We start from the raw sequence: 23,892 nt of genomic DNA on the forward strand, positions 1-23,892 counted from the left end.
CCCAGGCGCGGCCTGGCCAGCCTGCACGCTGAGGCCCCTGCACCCTGCTGGGCTGGCCAGGTGCTGGTGGAGGCAGTGGGAGCCCTCAGCAGCCCTGGCGGGCACTCAGGACCCTGTTTGCCTTGAGCAGTGGCTGGAGCCAGGTGGTCACTTCTCCCTTCAAGGCCCTGTGGCCCAGCCAAGCCACAGGGAACATGTAAACACCAGCTGGACAGGGTGGTGGCAGGCAGGAAGAAGGTGCCAGGAGACCCCCGCTCCCCAGGGGGCCCCGATCTAGCCCCCACCTGTCCTTGGATGTGGATGGGCTCTGCTCCTCTGGCCAGCTTCCCACACCAGGCTTAGGAGAAGGAACTTGACAGGGTAGAGTTGTTTGTTGAGATGGGCTTTCACTAAATTGCTCAGGCTGGCCTCGAACTTGTGGTCCTTGTGCTTCCTCAGCCCCACAACAGCTTGCTGGGGAAGGACCCCTGGAAGGAACAGGCCCCACCTCAAGCGGTGCGAGCCAGCCTGCAGCCTCCACTTAGAGGCTGAGTTCCAAGGACCCAAGGGCTGAGCTGGGGCCCAGCCTGGCGGGGTGGCAAGCACCCCACATGCAACCCTCACCTGGAAGGTAGACAGAGGAGTCCCCAGCAGGGGGAAGGAAGCCGAGCTCTTGGGGGCTCAAGGAGGCCATGACCCCACTGTCTCCAGGGACCTGAAAGGACTGTCCTGCTCTGGGGTGTTTGAGAGGGCATAGCCCTGCCCCAGGGCCCTGAGAGCATCTAGCCTCTGCTGTGCTTGTGAGAAAAGAGGTACACACCTGTAATCCCAGCTGTGCTGGAGGCTGAGGCAGGACAATCACGGAGAGAGCCTGCCTCGTAATTTAGAACAGTATGGAGGGCTGGGGATGTAGCTCCATGGCTGAGCGTTTGCTTAGCATAAACGAGGCCCTGGGCTAGGTCCCTAGTACTTCTGAGGGTGGCTTCAGAGGCTCCAGTTGTGCGGGAGGACAGACAGCTCTGGAACACAGGCCGAGTCGGGTCCAGCTCCCTGCCCTGGGTGCCTCCCCAGCCAACTCCAGGTGGATGTTGCCAGCCTCCCGAGGGGTCAGCTGGGTAAGGACCGACCATGGCCAGTGAAAACAGGCCTTAGCTGGGGGCACTAGTGGCCTGGCCTGGGGGAGGGGACTCTAGAGTCCACAGCAGCCCTGGCCCAACTGGCTAGGGTGCGTGCTGTGTGGTCCGGGGAAGCCACCTATGCTTTCTGGGCCTCGGCTTCTTCACCTAAGTCCCCAGGCTGGGATTTAGCAACCTAGACAGGGTCCCTGTCCTTCAAGATGTCCCTAGGTTGCCTCCTTCTGCAGCAGCACGGTCACACAGGTGTGGACACTGAGGGGTGTGCAGATCCCCCTTCCCAGGGGCTTGGAGTCAGCACCTTCAGGGTGGCTCTGGGCAGCAAAGGGACTGGAGCCCGCAAGATAGGAGACCAGGCCTGTGACACCCTTCCTCCCACATGGGTGAGGGGAGGGCAGGCAAGGCCCCGCCACCCCGTGCATCCTCGGCCTTGGGATTGGGGGGCCCAAGACCAGGCACAGCAGGGTGGGAGCAGGCAGAGCCACTGGCGGGGGGGGGCGGGGGGGGAAGGGGATGTCCTGTCTGTGGGAAGCTCTGAAGATAGATGCCTCCCCCCCCCCAGGGCTCCTCAGGCTTTGCTTCCCAGGAACAGGAAGGTGTGGTGAGCTCAGGCTGCATCCCATGTCCCTTTCTCAGCCCCTGTACATCCAGTCCAACCCATCCCCCACCGCAGCCCACCCCTCCTGGGCCTGGCCCATGAGGCCCTGTGCTAGCTCTTCCGTCCTTCATCCCCACACCCTCCAGTAGTTGGGGGAGGGGTAGCCGTGGCTACACTGTCACTCTGCCTGCCCAGCAGGCTGGCCCACAGCTACAGGCTGCGCATGCTGTCAGCCTGTGTGTGTGTGCATCCGCAGGACACACGAACTGCGTTTGTGCTTATACTTATGTCTGTGCACACTGTTCCCTCCGTACTCTCCATGTCTGCATGTCCTGCATATCTGCATCTATCTGTCTGTATATATGGGCATATTCAGGGCGTGACTGCTGGCGTGTCTATTTGTGTGTGTTTCTGTGTACATGTGTGTGTCTGTCTGTGTGTGTGTGTGTGTGTGTGTGTGTGGACCCACGGTCTGCAAATGCCGCCTGTGGGTGGAATTTGGCTCCCAGACACATTTGGTTTGGCCCTCGCCATATTTTCAACATCCTGAGCCAACATTTAAAAATCAGGGTATTTCACACAAAAATTCAGCTTTCCAGCTTCTCTGAAAAATTCAGAAGCCCTGGCAGCCCCACCTTGTGTTCCCATGAGGCTGCAGCCTGGCCCACTTATCTGGCCCACAAGAACCCTCAGGAGAGCAGGACTCAGAACCCCGGGGCGTGTGTGCACAAGTGTGTATGCATGTGAGGGCTGTGTGTATACCATGTGTGCATGTGTGTATGTGGAAGGCAAAGCTGTGCAGGGGCAAACCTGAGTGCAATGGTGTGTTCACGAGAGCTCCTGTGTGTATATGTAAGATGTTCCTGGGGGCAGTGTTCAGACATGCATGTGCATGCGTGTGCACATGGGGCATGGCCACGTGGAGTGTGTGAACCACTGTGGTCTGGCATGCACCATGTAGGGGCCTCTTCCGGCCTTCGAGGGGGAGTCAGATTCCCGGCTTCTGGCTGGGAAGCCTTGCGGGATTTATTTCTGTCTTGGTGCCCACTAGAGGCCTGAGTAATGGGAACATTGAAAAAGAACCAGTAAATCCGTACAGAGGGGGCAGGCTGACCGGGAAACCCAGTCCAGACATGCTGCCCAGCCCACGACTACCGGAGCCCAAGGCCAGGTCCAAGAACAGGCAGGAGGTAGCCTCGGGGCCCAGCATGCACACCCACGTGCCCTGTGGGCTGCCCACTTCTACGCCCAGCCCATTTGTGGGGCTCCATAGAGCAGATGTTTGGGGCAAATCCAGGGGCCGAGGGCTGCTGTCCAAGCCAAGCCACAGGGGGTCCACTATCCAGGGCTTCTGTGCATGCAGCATGGAGCACATGCAGGCCCTCTGAGGTCCTAGGAGGGGTGAGCCAACAGGGCCAGGCTGTCCCTGGCACTGAGAAGGCATGCGAGACCCCCACCCAGACCTAGCACCTCGAGGTAACCGGAACCAGCCCTCCCCCAGCCACGGCACCTGCCACTGCTCTAGTGCAGCTGGACCAGACCCTACTATGGACCATCTAACGACCAGCCACCCACATGCAACACATGAAGTGGGGTGACGTGCCCACTACGGACCCTCTTCAGCAGCCAACAGCACACACACGGGATGAGTTGACCTGTTCTCTCGTGCACCCGGCGGGTGTCCCATGCTGCCCCCCAGTGGCTGTGTGAGGAGCGTCTACTACATGGCTGGGTGCCTCTGAGGAGCCCCAGGGGACCTCAGCCAGGCAGCAGCTGGCCCCAGTGGGGTGGGGATAAGGTTTTCTGGGCAGGTGTGAGGTAAAGGAAACGGAGGGCCAGGAGGCCAGCTCCTGGGAGGCAGTGCTGTCTTCATGTCATGGGGCATCATCTGCACCTGGACCAGCACCCAGAACAAGGTTACCTCTTGGGAACATGTCAGGGACTGATTGTCCCAGCAATTTAGAGGGGGGGCAGGGCCACAGCAGGCCCTGGACACTGCCCAGAGCTTCCCAGGGAGGATGCTAGTAGGCAAGGGGCATCTCATCCACGGACCTGGGAGGCAGAGCAGCAGAGCGTGGGTAGAACTGGGGCGTGCGGCTTGAAGTTGGCACCCTTTGCAAGGCCACTGCTCCTCACCGTGATTACAAGGCCTTGTGTTGGGCAGGTTCTGCCTGCTCCAGGAGGCCCAGCCCTGCCATCCAGGTACATATGGGTGTGCATCATACCCAAGATGAACCCCAGGCCCTATCTCCCTGCCCTCTGACCCTAGGTCTTTTTTTTTTTTGGAGACAAGATCTCTCTATGTCACCCAGGCTGGTCTCAACTCAAGGTAACTCTCTTGCTTCAGCCTCCCAAGTGCTGGAATTCCAAGCCTGTGCCTCCACACCTGGCAGACACTGGATCTTGACCTTTAGTCTGAGCCTGGATCTCAGGACCAGTGGGCCCTTTTCCTGTTCTGCTGCTGTCCATGCCTCTCCTGCAATACCAGGACTCACTGAGACTAACTTTAAACTAAACCCCACCCTCACCACCACTACCACTGCCACTGATTCGGACTCCTGAATGGCTGCTGTGTCTTACTTTTAAACCCAGAAACCATACATATTTTAACGTGTTGTTTTAGGTAGCTTTCCATTACTGTAACAAAATCCCTGAGACTTCTGTTTAAAAGAGGAAAGGTTGGGGCTGGAGGTTTAGCTCAGCGGCATAAGCACCTACCTTGCAAGCAGGCAGTCGTGAGTTCGATCCCCAGTACCGATAAAAAGGAAAAAGACAAAAAAAAAAAAAAAAAAAAGAGGAAAGGTTTATCTTGGCTTCCAGCAGAGGTGCCAGTCCATGAGCTGCTAACCACATGACCACCAGAACCCCACATCTCTAGGATACCCCCATACCCCCACCCCACTGACTTCCTGTCACAGGGCCCTGCCTCTTACAACTTCCCAGTAGCATTCATAAGGCCCCAAATTTGAGTTCCAGGAAAACAAAATGAACAAAATTAGCAAGTTTAGCCAGGTGTGGTGAGGGGCTGAGGCAGGAGGATCGTTGTGAATTTGAGACCAGTCTGGGCTACAAGGTGAGCTTAAGGCCAGCCTGAACCCTGTCTCAAAAAGACACGAAAAGGGCCAGGGATTTAGCTCAGTGACATAAGTGCCTGCCTTGCAAGTATGCATCCCTGGTACCAAAAAATTTTTTTTAAAAAAGACAAGAAAAAAATTATTAGCACACTATATCCTGGTGCTCCAGTTTCCTTGCTTGCCATTTATATTTTTTAAACATTTTTTCTTTTAAAACATAGAATCACAGGAAGTTAAAAGAACACAGAGAGGTCCCAAGTAGCGCTCACCCCATCCTCCAGCTCACATCTTCCACAGCTGCAGTGCAGCATCCACACCAGGAAGAGACACGGGTCATGTGTGCGTGCTTCTAGTCCATTCTATCCAGGAAGTACCTTTGTGTAACCATCACCACCACCAAAATACATAACTACTTCACCACCACGAAGACCCCAAAGGTCTCCTGGAAGCTATCATCTCTTGCTGTCACACCTGTCCTCATCAGCCCAAACCCCCAGCAACTACCGATCTGCTGTCTCTATAATCCTGCCATTCCAGAAAGTTACAGAAACAGGTCACACAGCATGACACCCCCTGGTATTTCCTTCTTGGAGCATGATGGTCTTGAGATTCACCCAAGCTGAAGCACGTATCAGTACGTGGTCCCCCTTATTGCTGAGCTGTATTCAATAGTAAGGATGTACCATAGTGGAAGCAGTCACCTGTTGAAGGATATTTTATCCCTGGCAAGTGGTAACTAAAGACAAAACTGCTATACACATTTTTGTACAGGTTTTTATGTAACTACTAGCTTTTATCTCTCTGGGATAAATGTACAAGGATGTAATTATGGATTATGAAGTATATTTTGTGTGTGTGTGTGTGTGTGTGTGCGTGTGTGAGACAGCTTCTCGCTATTGTGGGAGACAACTCCAGTGACTCCCTTTGAATCCAGAACTGTTGCTGTGACTTTGATTTCTTGGAGACTCATTTCCTTATACTGATATGTGAAAGGCTGGCTAGGATATTTCCTTCTCTCTTTAACTGGCTCTGAGCATTGCAAATAAGGCTAGCCAAGGTGTATGCAGTCTGTAGCCATCAGACAGTCCTGTTTCCATGGTGCTCTCCACAACAGGATTGAGCTGGTGAGATATTAGAGCAAGCAACTATGGGAATGTCAACTGGGTAGAGCCTTAAAATAAGAGATTATGACTCCCCAGGGCAAAAGAGTTTGCATATCAGAAACCGAAGCCATAGCCCCCCAAAACAATTCCACTGCTACATAATTGGGTTATGTAATTGATCCTTCTGCATATCTTTATTTCTGCAAATTACACAGATGCCATTCTTGCACCTGGCCAGCCAGCTTAAGTTACTTAGTAATCCCCAACATCCTATCACTCATCCCTGAGCCATTCCCCTTTCTACACAAGATAATAAATGCTGGGAGAGGCCTAGGATCCAGGCCTTTGTCTGCATGTCCTCACGAGGATTGGACTTGGGACCCCTTGGCTACCCTTAACTTGGAACACGTCTTGGTGTCTTTACTCTCGCCATGGGTTGGATTGGTGGTGGTAGATTGGAATTAACTTGCTAGGATTCCAATAACGTCTCAATGGGATTACAATTATAATCGTTTGGATTGTGAGGAAAACTAGAAAGAGGATTATAATACTTGCATGATGGAACTCGATATTTGGGTTTACAATAGCTATGTAGCCCAGGCTGGCCTCAAACTCATGGCAACACTCCTGCCTCGGCCTCTCGAGTGCTGGGACCTGGTGGTACAATTTTTTAAAGAAACTGCCAAACTATGTTTCCAGCATGGTCACTACATTTTACATTCCCAGTGACGACACACAGAGTAGATTCAGTTTCTCCCACATCCTTGCCAGTGTTTGGTATTACTGCTGCTTTTTAATTTTGGCTGCTCAAATAGGTGCCTGATTCTGCTGTAATTTTCTTTTGCATTCCCGTATGTATTCCACCTTGCTCTCTTATAAGTTATGTAGTTTGCAAGTATTTTTTCAGTCTGCTTTTCATTCTCTTAACAGGGTCTCTGGGAGAGCAAAAGTTTTTAAGTCAAATTTATCAGTTTTTCCTTGATAGACTGTGCTTTGGCCCTGGGTTTAAGAACTCTTCACTCAGTCTTAGGTCTTGGAAGTTTCCTCCCTTCTAGTCTTCTAAATGACTTTCCTTTTAAATCTACTATAGACTTTGAGTTAACTTATAGAAGGCCTGAGGCTTGTGAATGTGTTTATTCTTCACCTACAGATACCCAACTGCTCCACACTGCTTGTGGAAAAGACTGCCTTTCCCTCCTCAGATTTGCTTTGCACAGCCTGCGTCCGCTAGCTCTGAGTACTGTCCCGTTGATCCCTCTGCCCACCAGAACTGCAATCTTAACTACTGGAGCTGTACAGTAAGTCTTGAAATGGGTCGAGGGGCTCCTCCTCCTTTTGGTTAACTATCATTAATCCTTTACATATACATTTTAGAATAACCTTATTTATTTGTAGTAACTTTATTATTTATATCTAGACAAGTCTTATGGGATTCTGATAGGAATCATCTTTAAATCCATCATTTCTCTAATGAAACATTTGCATTTAGAGATTTCTTCTTTAGGATTTCAAAGTTATAATTCAACTTCCAGGTTTCAGACCTATTCGAATGATCTATTTCATTTTGGGTGAGTTGTGGCAGTTTGTACTTTAAGAGACTGTCCCATTTTTGTTGGTACTTTAGTGTCCTTGCTCACCTTTTGTGTCTGTGAAGTATGATACCCTTATTTCATGCTTCATATTTATGATCTGTCTTCTCTGTCAGCTCACTGGACATTTGTCAGGTTTGGGTTTTTGTTTGTTTTGTCTTTTTGAGACAGAGTCTCTATGCAGTTCAGGTTGGCCTTGAGCTCACTTTGTAGCCCAGGCTGGTCTCAAACTCGCAACGATCCTCCTGCCTCAGCCTCCCAAGTGCTGGGATTACGGGTATGAGCCACCACGCCCAGGTCATCTGTTTTGTCTTTTTGAGACAGGGTCTCCTTATGCAGTTCAGGCTGGCCTTGAGCTCACTTTGTAGCCCCGGTTGATCTCAAACTTGCAAGGATCCTCCTGCTTCGGCCTCCAGAGTGCTGGGATTACAGGTGTGTGCCCCCACACCTGGCCACAGTTGTCAATTTTATCAATTGTCCCAAAACGTAGCAGTTCTCTGTGTTCACCACATCTTCCTGCATCCTATAGCTCTGTTAGCCACGTGCCCAGCATTCCCTGCCCTCTTTCTTTCCCACAGAATCTATTTCAATCACAGTGGCAAAATACCCAACCTAAAATGTCTTTGCTCTCCATGTGTCGCTGTAGCCAGGGGTAGCCCTGGGACACAGGGAACCCATCACAAGGGATGCCCGTTAGTGGACGGAACTTGAAGTCAGTTTTTTAGCAGGTCAGACCTCCTTCTTTCTCCCCCGGCCACTGCTCAGTCCTGCAGGGCAGCAGATGCCACCTTAGGGAAGTAAGGACAGAAACTTGGGAGGACAGAAGGAACTTACACCTGGTAACTTCAGGCAGCCACTGTACTTACTGTCTTGGAATTGACAAGAAAAATAAATCTCTGTTTCAGGGCCAGCTGCGTTATTTGCCACATGCACCACTGCTTCTCATATCAGTCTCCTGGTCCCACCCTGTACTTTCTGCAGCACATCCTTTGGTAACTTTCTCAGCAAAGAGTGATTAGTGAACAGTGAACAGTGTCATAAGCCTCTAAGTGCCTGTCTTAGTATGAACATAATTCAGCTGGTTGACATTCAGTTTCTCGACCTACATGGAAGGTTTGTTTTTTGGTACCCACTGTTCATCAATAACCTTTTTTATTCTTTACATGTAGCTTGTATGAGTTTTCTCTTTACCTTCAATGTTCTAATCTGGATGATTATTCAAACTAGTTATAGTAAAGGTGCTCTAAAAAAACCAAAACACAACAAAAACCCCTGCGATACACAGCACATAGACCAGAATATGTAAGTAAAATGAATTTCCATCATTCAAACCAAGACAAAGGATATTATCAGTATTTCAAGGCCAAACACAGAGCCAACTACAAATCTGAGGTTGACACACCCTCCTGCACACCCATCGTTCTTGGTCTGCTGCTACACTCTGACAGTTTGGGGAGCACCACATGGATGGCTCACATTCCCCCATGCCTAATGTCTTTCAAGATCTGTCCACATGCTGTGTAGGCCATGGCTCATTCACAGTGTGAAGTGAGGCATGGCAAGAACCACGGTCTACGCATCACTGCATGCTGGTTTTGGTTCGGTGTGCACAGTGCCACCATGAACAGCACTTTGGGCACCCCTGGCCCTGGCGGCGAAGCTGGCTGGCAGTGGTTAGGGACACTTGTGTCTGGTCTCCCTTGCTTGACTTTGTTCCAGCCAGCTCTGCTTTCTCTTGTTTCCCCAACCCCTCTACTTCCAAGCTCACTGTGTGGGTTTAGGTTTCTCTTCTTACAAAACATCGAAAGGAGATCTAGAAAGCAGCCTTCAGGGCCCACTGCATTCAGCACTCAGGAGGCTGAGGCAGGATCATGGTGAGTGCAGGGCCAGACTGGGCTCCATAATAGATTCAAGACAGCCAGCCTAAATTGCACAGCGACACCCACCTCAAAAAAAAAAAAAAAAAAAAAAAAATCACTACTGCTCCCTGCTCCCTCTCCTGTAGAATTTTCAGAAAGGCCTGGGACCTACCCTTCAATACAAACACTATGCAGGAAGCTCAGCTATCCATGCTTCCCCATATGGGAGAAATCCCAACATCAGATTTTGGGGCTCCAGGAACTCAGTCACAGACACACAACTCTTCCTGCCCCACCTTCCGTCCTAGAGAAGACTGGACAGGTGTACCTGCTGCCCAATGGTCACTGTGGAAGGCACCATGCAGAAAAATAAAGACCAAAGAGAAAGTGGCCATCAATAATAACTGTAGTCACTGAAGTCTTTGAATTCAATCATCCTGTCCTGGTCCCTCGGCTTTCCCTGGGACACGTTATTCTTACTCCACCTTTTCCTCAGCTACTTTCAAAGTGATGCACGGACCCAGCGCCTGCACGCAGAGCCACCTTGCCAGTCCTTTCTGCATTTTATATTTTGAGACAGAGTCCCACCAAGTTGCCCAGCCTGGGCTCAAACTTGTGACGTCTGCCTCTGGCTCCCGGATTGCTGGATGACAGGCACGTACCTCACACCCTGCTCAACTCACCTGTTCAGAGTGTTCAGCAGGCTCTAGCATGTTCACAGATCTGTGCAACCGCACCACAGCAGCTTCTGAATTTTAATTTTCCCTTAGTGTACTTTCTTCCTGTTACAGCCTGCGGGTGACAGAACCCGCAGTCTTTGTGCTAACACATTCTGCAGGGGCTGTCTCTAGGTTGGACATTTCCTTTCAGGCCAGCTATGCTGACACCAGGAGCTGTGCTGGTTGACACTGCGGGGTTTCAGCAGTGGCTGTTTTTTGTTTTGTTTAGTTTTGTTTTTTGATACAGGGAATCGAACTCCCGACCTCGAGCTTGCCAGATGGGCCCTGTGCCACTGAGCTATATCCCTGGCCCTCAGCAGTGAGTTTAATAGTGATAATGTTTTTGAAGCTTTTTTTTTCCACCTCCAGGGCTACAGTGACTGTCCTGGGCTCCGTTCTCACCACTGTGTAAATGGGGCAGTCTGTGCTAGGGAGGCCCTGGGTCTCCCTCTCTCCTTGTGCCAGTGTGGAAGAGGCCTTTTCCAACAGCACTGGCAATCGATTTTGTTCAAGATCAAAGTTAATGCTCAATGTGTTTTATTTTTTCTGTACGAGAATTGAACTCAGGACCTTGAGCTTGCCAGGTGGGCACCGTGCCGCTGAGCTGTGTCCCTGGCTCCACACGCTTCCATCTGCTGCTCAGAATCACTTTTATTTCTAATTAGCTGTGTTCTGTTGGCAGTTCTTTTGCTCAAGATTTTTTTTTACTGATTTGTAGAAGCTATTTTAGTGAAAAATATAAAAAATAGTCATAAAAATTTATTGCAGTGAAAGACAGTGCCAAGAATAATGGGATAAATGTGTTCAAAGCCAGGGGGTGTATTTTGAGGGAGATTAACAGCAATGTTTCTTTTACAGTAATAAAAACTTTAACGTTCGCTGTATTTTTATAACACTCCGTTGATGAACTTTTTATGGCAACTTCTGTCACATAACATTACAGCGTGCTCCCATCCACCTCCTTCACCGCTCTTCCCCAGAAGAGAGAAGCTTGGAGTCCACTAAAGACCCTCAGGAAAGAAGACTCTAGAGCAGGAAGGATGGGATGAGTGAGGGTGGGGGTGAGGAGGAAGGATTTCAAGAGGACCCCGGTGTGTTTACAGTGGTAAATTAAGAGGTGGGTGGATGACACCCCCCCACTCCCACCCCCACCCCACCGTGAGGCGGGATGTAACAGGCCAGCACTCCCCCAGCCAGGCTCCCAGCCCCCAACCCCAGGATCACCATCTGGGAGGCAGCTGCCTCCGGCACCACCCCCAGGGCCCCCTGGGTGTGCACAGCAGAGGCCTCCCTGCAAAAGCCCTGAGGGAGCTGAGGGAGCTTCGGGGAGGGAGTCCACCAAGCAGCCAGGTCCTCAGGAGTCTGCCACCTCACAGCCAGCGGGCTGGGACCACCCAGTGAGGCCACTTCCTGTCTCCGGACCCACAGAAACTGAGATAATAAACATTTATTTTAAGCCACTGAGTTTTGTGGTAATTTGTATGCAGCAACTGATGTCTGATAGTGTGAAAGAACTTTAAATAAATTTGCCTCTTGACAGAATAAACATACAAAAGTGCACAATAGCCAGGCATGTTTATAATCCCAGTACTTCAAGAGGCTGAGGCAGGAAGGATCACAAGCTGGAGTCCAGCCTGGGCAAGACTTAGAAGACCCTAAGTTAATAAAGGGCCAGAATGCAGCTCAGCGCAAAAACCCTGGGTGCAATCCTTAGTACCAGAAATGCAAAAAGCTTTTAAAATACAATTAAGCCAGGATAGTGGTGTGCTCCTGTAACCCTAGCACTCAGAAGGCTGAGGCAGGAAGATTGTTGCAAGTTCAAGATCAGCCTGGGCTACAAAGTGAGGTCAAGGCCAGCCCAAATTGCAGAGAGCTCCTGTCTCAAAAAGCTGTAACTATTAATTCTAACATGTGAAATCTGAGTCTGCTTTGCTTATTTTGTTTTTGCTATGTCATCCAGGCTGGCCTTGAACTTCTGATACAGCCTAGGCAAACCTTGAGCTCACTATCTTCCTGCCTCGCCTCCAGAGTGCTAAGGTTACAGGGGTGTGCCACCATGCCCAGCCTCCCAGGTTCTCAGTGTGGTGGTTGTTTTGTTTCGGTGCTGGGATGGAACCCAGGGCCCACACACACTGGGCAAGCTCTCTGCCACTGAACAGCACACCTGTCGTCCGTGACTCACAGTCGCTCATTTTTCTTGAGTGGTACCAGTGTGAATTCTTTGGAGACAGACTTGAATAGAACCTGCATTTCCATTCAGACATCTGTGGCCACTGCACTCCTGGAACACTGTCTTTGGCGCCGGCTTCTCCTGTGCAAGCCCCGAAAGCAAGGAGCGCTTGTCTCTTAAGTGGCTAGGCTCAGCTTGTCCTCCGACACAGGTGCACATGTTCTGAGCACCACCCAGCATTGTGCAGGGCTCTCACTGGGCTGGGCCTCTGGGTTCTGCACAGGTCTCGGGGTGTCCTGCCCCAAGACACTGAAGACCCCAAGATCAATGCTCAGTTTCCCCTAGTTTATCAAATGCCCGCAAGGCATGGGTTCCTGACTTTCTTGCCAGCCTATTGCTGTATTCATTTCTGTGGTAGAAAAGACTTACACATTGTGGCACAAAGCCAATCGAAGTTTGAAATCATTAAGGAACTAACGTGTTTTATGTTCCTTTCTCTGTAAGCATCACCTCGGGAATTTGGAGGGCTTTGAGAGCCACCTAAACCAACAGCATCTGCACCAGCCTAGCTGTAAGTTGGAGATTTCACAGGTTATCTTTTTTTTTTTTTGTCTTTTTCATTTTTACCGGTACCAGGGATAGAACTCGCGACCACACACTTGCAAGGCAGGCCCTTATGCCACTGAGCTAAATCCCCAGCCCCTTCACAAGTGATCTTTTGAGCTTTGCTTTGTTTTTGCAGTGCTGGGGGTTCAACCCAGGACCTCGTGCCTGCTGCTGAGTGCTCTGCCTTTGAGCTACATCCCCAGCCCACTGGTTGCTGCATTTAAAAAGTATTTGTTGTCATTATTCACTCAACACTTTTTGGGCAGGGGATTTAGCTCAGTGGCGTAAGGGCCTGCCTGGCAAGCTCAAGGTCGTGAGTTTGATTGTCCTGGCAGATACAGGTGTCCATCCCCAGCTTTACCTTCCAATTCATCACTCCACTCTGACTTCATTACTCCACTCTCCAGAAGAATTTATTTTTTATTTTTATTTTATTTTTTGTCTTTTTCATTTTTATCAATACTGGGGATCGAACTCACAACTGCCTGCTTGCAAGGCAGGCGCTTATGCCGCTGAGCTAAATCCCCAGCCCCTGTTTTTTATTTTGAATTAATTTTTATTAGTACGTTTGCAGCACACAAGGATTCCGTTTGTTTCTCTGACACATCCCAATTCTTTTCTTGTCCCCAGCCCCGCCTTCCCCCTCCTTGCATCTCTTGGTCCCTTTCGAGTTTACAAAGATTGAAATCCCTACTTCCTCTTATCTTTCATTTTGCTTTTTATAGCTTGGGTTTCCCATGTAAGAGAAACCATGCAACTTTTAAGCTGGCACGTCTGACTCATTTCACACAATACCTGTTTCCCACAGACTACCCAGGTTCACCCTTCCTATGGCAGAGCAGTGCTCCCTGTGGGCGAAACCCATTCTCCATCTGTTCGAGGCTCAGCTACTAAGAGTGGTGCAACTACACTCGGGGGTGTGCATGGGCCACTGCCATATGATGTCCTTCACACTTGCTGGAAGCCACCTAGAAAGGGAATAGCTGGGTCTAGCGCAATTTCCATTTTCAGTTTGCTGAGGATCTCCACACTGATTTCCAAGGTGTTTGCACTAGCTATACTCCCTGCATTTAACAGTTACATCCTTCATTTCCAAGGTTCCTAATGAATTCTTTTTTATGTCTAATTCCTGCTCCTGAATTATGGGGACCAGGCCCTCTTTTATCTGCTAAGGAAGTAGTTAAAGCTCATTCTAGGATGCTGCCGTTCCATTTCCATGGATGTAAATGCTGCCCTTGCTGGCTGCTGGCTATCGTTTGAGGCCCTGGCACTCCACCTGTGTCCTGCAGTTCCTGTCTCTCAGCCCACCACACAGGGCGGTTTTCACCTTTTTCTTCTTTCACAGGGTTGCCTCCCCACCAGGACCTTGGGTCATACCCTGAGTACCTTTCAGGACCCTGGCCCTCATCCTGGGGACAGCCCCACCCTGAGGCCTGAGCTGATGCCAAGCAGTGCCTGGTTCTCTGTCACCACCTATCCAAGCCCTTCCACAGCCAGACTTGCGTCCCGTGGCACCAGCATGTGCAGGGAGCCCTTCCACCCTGTCATCCTAGGGAAGGAAGGCAGCTCTGCTCCACGGGCTCCTGGAGTCCCCGTCCCTTGTGGGAACTGGTCCTGGCTCATTCCTCGGCCCAGGGAGGGAGCTGCCACCTAGCCCTCACTAGCAGCTGTAGTTCCTGCTTCTCCTCGAGCAGAGGAGCTGCTGCAGGGTCCCTATTGCGGGTCTGATCATCATGTGGGTGTGCTGACCCCATGTCCACATAACCCGTTCCAGCCCCGGCCCTGGGCCCCAGCGCTGTTGGCCAGAGCTGCACCAAAGGTCCAGGAATCCAGTACCAAGGGCAGAACACACCGGGCAGCTTTGGCAGGAGGCTGGCAGGGAACCTAAGGAACATTCCAGAGTGCAGCCCCCAGGAGGAGGTGGCCCCAGAGGAGACTCTAGGTCCCCAAGCAAGGGCTCAGGCCAGGGCCCCAGCCTCTAGCAGATGCACCAGGGAGCCTGGTGAGTGGGCAGCTGATGAGTGGGCAGGGAGAGGGGCTGTTGGGGGTTCAGCAGGTGGGGTCTTGAGTCTGGAGTGGCCCCAGGCAGTTCTGCAGGGCCTCCCAGTCTCTTCCTTTCTCACTGGGATCCACGAGGCTCAGGGGGGAACACCAGGCAAAGCCCCGGCCCATGAGAGGTCCCAAGAGGATGTAGCCCATCTGGCACCAAGCGCTTTGAGACCACCAGTGGGCAACGATTCCGGCCAGCTGAGGATCTCCCGACTCTCTGGCCTTCCCCAGGAATAGTCTGCCTTCATGGCCACCCTGTCTCAAAGCCAGACTCCGGCACCCAGGACACACCGGACAGTTTTTGCTGCACATAGGGATTTACTTCTGAGACTGGGGGAAGTTCAGGTACAGACACACATAGGGGCGTGGGCATACCCGCTCAGGAGGCAGGGACCCTCGGGACGAGAGCTGTCCTTAGCCACAGGCCTCAGCCCCAGCGAGCCTGCTTTGGCTGTCTAAGATCCAGGGTGACATTAATCTGGCCTCACCTGCAGAGGCCATCTACAGGTTGGCCTGGCAGGCAGGGAGGCAACAGCCATCTCAGTCGGAGTCACAGGCAAGGAGGTAGCAGCCACCTCAGTCAGAGTCACAGGCCTCCTGCTCGGTGGTGGCATCCACAGCAGTGGCCAGGCTGTCCTCCTGGCCTTTCAGCCTTTCACCTGGGAGAGGCAGATGGGTGATGGAGAAGGGCCCTGGCCTGGCCAGCACCTTGAGAGCCAGAGTACAGACTGCTGGCTGCACTTACGAATTAGCTCGGCGATGGCCCGCTGTGTCCGCTTCTCCAGCTTCTCCAACTTTTTGGCCACATCTCTTTTGAGGTCCCTACAGCCAGAGAGAGGGTGAGAGGGTGGGGGCACTTGCACTGGGCCACACTGGGAGGAGACTTATGTTGCCCTCCTTGGGGGCCCTCAGAAACCCAGTGGGGGCAGCACCTCCTCGGGCCAGGGAGCCTCCTGGCTACTGACAGAGGTGACTCTGCCTGGGCACCCACAGGACTCAGCCTGCTCTCCCAGGCCCCAGGCTTCCCAGGCGCACACATGACTATGAGGCTTTTTGCTCACAGCAGTTTTTCCTCTTGGAATCCCAAGGGAGAGGGACAACACCCAGGGTAGGGTGAGCCCTGGGTCCCCACCCCAGCGCCTTCCCACCTCTCCCTCTCGGCTCAGTGGGAGCAACTCTATGGGCTGGGGCCTGAGGGTGGGCACCTTGATCTACGGGAAAGTGGGGGAAGAGAGGAGCAGGGACAGACGCTGCCTCCGTTTCTCCATCACGGCTTCTCACAGCCCTCTCAGAGCTCATCCCCAGGTCCCTGCACCTCCACCCCAGCCTGCAGCAACACTCACCAGTCAGGCTTCCGGGGTGCCAGGTTGGCCAGGTCCTGGGGGGAGGAGATGCGCATCAGCGTGGAAGGGCCCCAGGGACATAGGGCGACAGGGAACAAAAGGCAGGAATAGGAGAAAGGGCAGCAGGAGGAAGGATGGACCGGGAGCACAGGACAGGAGGAGCCAGGAAAGACACCTGTTGCTGGGCACTCACCACTTCCTCAATGACGGGCTCAGGCTTGGCGGCCTCCAGCTGCTCCTTCACCTTCTCCTCCACTAGAGGGCACAAGACGACAGCGCAGGCCGCTCAGGAAGGCGTGGCCCCGTAGGAAGGCTACCGGTGACTTCCAGAGGTCCCACGCCTTCCCTCGGCCTGGGTGCTACCAGGCACAGAAGGGACTGTGGAGAGCTGCAAGCTGGAGTTGACAGGACCCAGACCAGCACCTGTAGCCGCCGTCTGCCCACAGCGGAGGACTGCCTGGATACACAGGAAGTAGGGTCTCCTCTGTATCAGTCTGGAGCCACGGGGCTTCTTCCTGTCCCAGCTGAGTGTACTGACAAGGTCTCCATGGAGTCAGAGACAGGTGCACCAGGCACGAGGCCCCTGGCGCCCCCTGCTTTCCTGGTCCTGAGTCCAGGTCGGCTCCTCAGCCCTTTCTGATCCTTCCTCTGGTCTGTAACAGATTCGGGGGCACAGGGACCTGGGAAGGGCGGCTAGTCACTGCAGTCGGCAACCACAAGCTCTAGCTTGCTTGTCAAGTAATAAACAACCAGTACCACCCCAGACTTCTGATCAAAATGCATGGAGTAAAAAACGCGAAAGTTGCATGGTGGCTGAACACCAGGTGTGAGGGGACCTACTGTGCAGTACTGGGGCTGGGGCCCAGGCCTGGCTCTGGCTTAGTAAGCCTCCTATGCAGAGTGGCTCCTGAATGTGTCTATTCATTCATTACTTGTGCCATTAAAAGCTGGTAACAAAACCGAATGTAATCCCAGCACTCAGAAGGCTGAGGCAGGAGGCTCGCCATGAGCTTAAGGCCGGTCTGGGCTACATAGTTCAAAGATAGCCTGGATTGCATAGCGAGATCGTGCCTCAAAAAACCAAACAACAAGAAAAGAAACATAACCAAATAGGCCAGGAGAGACAGCTCAGCATTTGCCTAGCATGTGAGACCCTGGGTTTGAGTCCCAGTAGTGCCAAAAGTTGCTAACAAAATAAAGATCAAGTCCAGGGCCAGAGAGCAGGAGGCCCTGGCAGGCACATGTGCTGGCCAAAGCCCTGGCTGCTGTGCTGCCCACACCACAGCAAAGCTGGGAGAAGCCACGCCCTGACCCTGGGTTGCCTGCCTGCCTGCCTGTAAGCTCCAAGACCCTAGACCCCCGGGGACCCTGATGGCTCTGGGGACCCGAGGACCCTGCCCTGCCCGCAGCACTTCTGCTCCTCACTCCAGGGGCCCCGAGGTCACTCCAGCTCCTCACAGCCTCCTGGAGAAGACCAAATGGGCACCTGCCAGGAGATGCTGCTGGAGGCAGGCCTAGGGGTTGAGAGAGCAGTTGCCCACCTGCAACTGGCTTGGCCTGGGGTACCCTCCTCCTCTTCAGGTCCTCATCCTCTGGGACGTAGTTCCTCAGCCTGAGTTCCCTGTGACAGCAGAGAGCGAGGCAGAGATGAGTCACCTGCAGGGCAGTCTTGCTTACCCCACATGACCTGTGAGCCAATGTGCCCACACCCACCCAGGAGGCTGCTCCCTGACTCCCCTCTGGCCTCTCTAGAGCCCCTCCAGGGGTCCAGCCTGTGCCACATAGCACCCACTTGACAGGCATGGGAGCCGAGGTCTCACTCAGGGACTGCCCACCTGAGACCATGGCTGGGTGTGTGCTCGGGCTGAGTTAGTTCTGCACTGGAAGCCAATGGTCACAGGGCAGTCCTCCCTGCCCAGCCCCTCCTCAAGAGTCCTGCATCCTGAAGCCAACATTCACAGTCCCTTGAGTGCTAGTGGATAAGGTCTGGGTGAGCTAGGTCGAAGTCTCGAGGCAGTGTGAGGTGGAGTGATGTGGGGACAGGTGCCGGAAGGGAATCCACAAGTGGCAGGGCTGCTACAGCTGGCAGGAACATGGAAGGAGGGCAAGAGGAAGTGACAGGGCAAAGGGACATAGCATACTCGAGGATGACCCCACCACAGCTGTGGGGAGTGGCCAGGGAGGCCAAGGGGCAGGCATGGCCAGGGCACGTCTAACACCCAGCACAACCAGTGCCCCCACCAGAGGCCTCTGGAATTCCAGCAGGATTCCCCACCTGTGTACAGAGGCAAGGCCTGCAGCTGCTTCTGGCCCCCTCTCTCCGAGCAGGGGGCTCAGCAGATAGCGGCCCTCACACATGCACACTCACAGGACTGCCCCAGAGAGGACAGGCCCTAGTCACTTCACAGAGCAGTGAGTGCAAATTCTCCAGGAGCTGCAGAAGGTGCTCCTCACCCCCTCACCTCCTGTCTTAGGCCCTTGGCCATGGGTTCCTCAGACACTCGTTGGCTCCCACCCACTCTCTATCTCCTATGACCCCTCTGTCCAGACAAGAGGGGAGAATGAGGCTCTCCAGACAGAGACAGGGGACTTGGGCCTCAAGGCCAGTGACCAGTGGCAGTGCCTCCAGCTCCGGCACCAGCACGCCAGCACTCCCCACCCCCGGGGCCCAGCTGACCCTCTGTGTGGCATCAAGGAGGTCACTACAGGGTTGGCAGCAGGGAGGAAGTCCAGCTAACAGCTGCAGCATGCTTTGACGTGACCTGCTAACACCTGGGGTAGCCTGGGGCAAGCCGGAGCAGAGGTACACGGTGGGAAAGTAAGGCTAGCAACAGGTGGGGAGAAAGAGGAAGAGGAACTGGGCGTAGGAAGAAAGTCCCAGGGATTAGTGAGGCAAAAACCTGGCTCAAGGTTTTGTGAGTAACCCCAGCCTCGGGCTCACTCTGCTGGAAACAGGAAGGACATAACCAGAGGGCGTGGGGGGCAAGAGGCCGGGCCACAAGGCAGACAGCAGCCCCACAGCATGTAGTCAGGGACACCTGACATTCTAGGCCTTGGCGTCCCCACCTGTAAGTACGGAGGTGACGCCAGGTCCAAGCTCTCTCCTGAGAGCAGATGCCTAGCTAACTGGCTGCTGAAGGGTAGGGGACACAGGGAAAGGAGCACTGGACTCTACTAGGGGCCTGGCTTTTCCAAAATGGAGCCCAGAGTCAACCCCTCTTCTACAAACAATTTAGCAAGACTGATGACAGATGCACCCCGCCAAGGCTCAGACCCAGGCAGAGATAAGGGAAGTGACACCAGGCCTCTCCCCACTTGGACCACCTGTCTGTTTACAGGCAGTGGCTCCAAACCTGAGCCTCTTGCAATCTCATGACACCAGGGAAAGGTGCAGAGGGTGATCAAGGAGCAGGGCTCTGATATAAGGTAGATTCTCACTGGAAGAGAGTAAATGACCCGGAACCTCAGGTTACCTCCAGAAATTTTCATACACAACGTCCAGGAGTCAATCAAAACAGGAGGAAAACTAAGCAGAAATATACTCACAAGAGACACACATGCTGGAATTATCAGAAATGAAACTTACAATAATCATAATTAACAAAGGTTCAGGGAAGCAGACCACAAGATAATTTTAGCAGAGAACCAGATGCTGTAAAAGCTAATTTATTGGAGCCAGACATGGTGGCACATTCCTATAATCCCAGCATTCAGGAGGCTGAGGTGGGAGGATTGCTATGAGTTTGAGGCCAGCCGGAACTACACAAGAAGACTCTGTCTCAAGCAAACACACAAACAGACTAATTAAATGGAAACTCCAAAGCTAAAATATATAACCAAATTTTAGAGCTCTGTGAATGGGCTTAACAGCAGTTTAGATATAGGTGAAGAAAACAGTGAATTATAAGACAGGCCACAAAACATCCAGACTGAGACACAGAAGAATTAAAGTGGAAACCACAAAGCGTGTAAGACACAATGAAGTATGAGGGAAGGACCAACACACATATAACTAGAATGTCAGTACTAATATTCAAGGAGACAATGACTAAAAACATTTTACGGAATCAAAGAACCAGGCAGAATTAAAGAAGGAAATAATCATCAATCACAACCATAGATTAAAGAAAACTGTAAATCCCCCCCAAAAAGCATGCCTAGGCAAGTTCTTTCCAAACTACTAAAAAAGAAAAAAAGAAACAAAACCCAAAGAGAAATACTCAACCTTCAAAGAAAAAAAGCTAAGACTGACAGCCAACTTCTCACTGGAATGTGTGAAAACCGTGAAACAGTGGAACACCATCTGAGAAGTGTACAAGGGACATAAAACACCACACAAGACTTCTAATCTCGCTCACACGCCTGCAAGACAAAAAAGTCAAGACAGAGCCAGGCATGGTGGTACACTCAGGAAACTGAGGCAAGAAGATTGCTCCGAGTTCACAGCCAACCTGGACTACACAGTGAGTTTAACGCCAGCCTAAACTACATGGCAAGAAACATACCAACACCAACCCCAAAAACAAAAAAAGAAAATTCAAGACAGAGAGGAGACAGTGCATGTGGTGACACACAACCATACTCCCAGCACTCAGGAAGTTGAGCAGGATGATCGTGAGAGTTCAAAACCCGCCTGACCTACAGAGACAGCCTGTCTCACCCACACACACACCAAAAAAGAGAGAAATAAATGACATCCAATGTTTTGAGGCCTAGCGCTGTATGGGCAGTGAGGAAAGTGCTACTGCTTTTGTTAGACTTTGCTAAGTTAAAGGTATAGGCTCCTATGTCTAATGAAACTACTAAAAGAAAGGGAGAAGAGTATATAATTAACAAGAGGAAGGAAAGGGGGTGATTAAACCTAAAAGACCAGAACTGAGATAAGAAAGAAAAGGCACCAAACACAGAAAGGCCTTGGGTTCACATCTGCCCTTTACAGCAGCTGGGGCTGCTACCACTGTGAGTCTGGGCAGGGCACGGCCCCAGGGGCACCCAGGCCAGTGACGCAGGCCACCACCCTAGCCCAGGTAGGCCAGCCAGGAAACGCTGAAGCTGCCTGTGCTAAGCAGGTGGCCATGGACACCTGACACTTTTAGGAGCCACAGGAACCCGGTGCTGGCTCCATCTCCCATCTCGGAGTGAAGAGGAGGCTGTGCAGGGAGGAGGTGCTGGGGCCCTGGACCCTCAGTGCTTTAGAGACGCCGGAGAGACCACATCTTCCGCAGCACACATGGGGAGACCAAGGGGCCTGGCTGGCTTTGCTCATCTCTGCAGCTCTCTGCGCAGCAGTGGGGATAGGACAGACCTGCACAGGGCAGAGCAGGATCCAGCTCCACAGCTCCTCCTGTGGCCCAGGCCACGCTGGAGGTAGATGACAGCATGTGAGGGCTCCCAGCCCCAGCTCTCCAGGAGCTACAGCTGAAGGTACACAAGACAGCCAGCCAGGCCGCCCCATCCTAGAGCTGCTACACCAGGACACAGCTACCAGATGCCCTCCTAGGACTACAATGTGGAACTGAGAGGAGCAGGATAAGGACATGAGACAGGGAGCAGAGCATGCAAGTACCAGAAGGTTCCAGCCCCTACATAGCCTGTGGGAGGGGCTAAAAAGTCCGCCCCAAGGTTGGAAAGTGGGAGCAGAGGAAAGTACTCTGCCCTGTGCACTGCTGGAGACTGTCTCAATTCTGAACTACCTGAATTCCTCAGGTACCCACACATAATATGTGTCCAGGGGTGATGGTGTACATCTATAATCCTCTTGCTTGGAGGCTGAGGCAGGAGGATCATTTTAGAGTTCAAGACCAGCCTGGGCAACACAGCGATTTCAAAGCTAATCGGAGCTACAGGGTGAGGCCTTGACTTTAAAAAAAAAAAAATCAATACAATCTTTCCCCAAATGGCTATACCCATTAGGTGGATCATTATATAAGCACTGAAAATATGTTTATGTAAAGGATTGTTTTGATCATGTAACAGAAAATTCACAGGAGGAAGTTTTTTAACTTTCTTCAATTTTATGTCATCTACAGAGTTTCTCAAGTAATCAGCATTCTGATTCCTACACCCCATCAACCAATGGAGCAGCCAGGAGGAAACAGACAGAGGGGTCATGATGAGGTTGACCTCCATGGCAGAGGACGGCAGGGCTGCATAACTGGGCAGCGTGCTCCGTCCACGCTGTCCCCCAGGCACAGGGAAGCAGAGGCCAGGCCATGCTTTGGGGTCTTCCTGCTTTGACGCCCAGAAAGCAGGACAGTGCAGCGAACCCAAAGGCTACTACTTTTGTGCCAGCAACCTTGGGCCATCTGTCCCCTCCATGTTGGTGGCCACTATCAAGTTGGACCCTGCTGCCTCTCCACAGTGGCCACCTCAGTGTTTCCTCTTCCTGCCTCTGACCCAGGCCTACAGGGTCCCCAGATGAGTTTAAACGTCTTCACAGGTCCTGACCCTAGCTGCGCCCCTCCCACCCTTCAAGTCCCCTGGGCAGGTCCTAGGGAGGCACTGTGAGCAGCATCCACCCCGGGAACCCCCGGCACACTCCTGCTGGGTACTCAGGCCCTATGTCTCTCCTGCCAGGCTCGGCTCCCAAGGCCCAGCCAGCCAGCTCTGGGACACCCAGTGGGGAACTCTCATAGGCTCTTGCTGACTGGAGCCCTGCAGACACAGAGAGCAGGGCTGCTTCCAAGCGACATGGTCTTCATGGCACGGTGAAGTGAGTCCAAGTTCATGTTTTCCTGAGCTCCCTTCTAAAGTTCCTCATCTGCTTCTCCTCCAGAGACCTGCCTGGCAGGGGGGAGCGACCACAGCAGGGGGCCCTCCAGAGGCCAGCTGCAGGGGCCTGGAGACTCAGGGGAAATACCACTTGGGGTGTTTTTTTAACACCCTCAAGAGCTACTGAAGGAGGGGCGGGGTGAGTTGAAACACTCTTAACTGTTTAAGCCCACAAGCAGAGTTCTGTGCCAGCCAGTGAAACAAGGCTTTAATGTGAGGAGCTTGGTCCAGCTTCATTTCTAGCAAACAGGGCCTCACTTCGCAGTAGTTTAGGCTCCCTGCATAGCCCAGGGTGCCCTCTAACCCTGATGATGGTCCTCCTGCCCAGCCTCCCAAGTGCTGTGATCACACCTGCCTTGCCCCAGAGATCTTGGAGCCACTCCACACTCATCCCCTGCCCTGGACTCTAGCAGAGGGCCAGATAAAGATGGAAGGGGCAGTCCATGTGACCAGCTCCTAGGGACAATGCCCTCCTGACCATCTACCCCCTCAGGGGCTGGAGCAAGCCGGCACATGGCTATCCTCATGCTGACAGACCCAGGGGAAGTATCTATCTTTAACCTTCTGAGTAGCAAGCACAGGAGCCTCCCAGGACGCACACACACCCCCGACACACTTTAGGTTCTGTGTCCCAAAGCCAGTAAGTAACACCTCCTGGCTGCTGCCAGTGACCAGACCCTAAAGGACCAGAAAAGCCAGGGGGTGGGACCAGACCATGCCGCACCATGGCCTCAGTTGGACGGTCCCCCCAAAGCTCCTTATTGTGCCCAAACCACTTGACCCAGTGACCCTGCCCCAGGGAAAGATCCCACCGAAACAGAAGGAAACGGGGGGTGTGTGCAAGACAGTTCTGGCAGTGCAAGAGGTATAGAGCCAGCAAAGAGTGAGGTGACCCTCTG

The 23,892-nt window shown here is 52.5% G+C and overlaps 1 protein-coding gene across 2 annotated transcripts in view; it reads right to left on the reverse strand.

Annotated features, from left to right (window-relative positions):
• Positions 1-15,177: 15,177 nt before the first annotated feature.
• The window catches only part of Ccdc12 (coiled-coil domain containing 12), a 43,531-nt gene continuing 34,816 nt past the window's right edge, over positions 15,178-23,892 (reverse strand). Inside the window, exons 3-7 of one of the 2 annotated variants that reach the window (XM_005006843.4) lie at positions 17,764-17,843; positions 16,416-16,477; positions 16,223-16,257; positions 15,625-15,701; positions 15,178-15,538 (exon numbers count right to left, since the gene is read on the reverse strand). In XM_005006843.4, the coding sequence (XP_005006900.1) occupies positions 15,456-15,538; positions 15,625-15,701; positions 16,223-16,257; positions 16,416-16,477; positions 17,764-17,843 (337 nt within the window). In that variant the 3' untranslated portion in view covers positions 15,178-15,455. Of the gene's footprint in view, positions 15,539-15,624; positions 15,702-16,222; positions 16,258-16,415; positions 16,478-16,685; positions 16,876-17,763; positions 17,844-23,892 lie in introns of those variants that run through there. The other variant, XM_063261073.1, reaches the window with a different exon arrangement.

The sequence above is a fragment of the Cavia porcellus genome, unplaced genomic scaffold, assembly GCF_034190915.1.
Source record: "Cavia porcellus strain 051 isolate PalLab524CR breed Dunkin Hartley unplaced genomic scaffold, mCavPor4.1 scaffold_14, whole genome shotgun sequence".
Taxonomy (NCBI): Eukaryota; Metazoa; Chordata; class Mammalia; order Rodentia; family Caviidae; genus Cavia; species Cavia porcellus.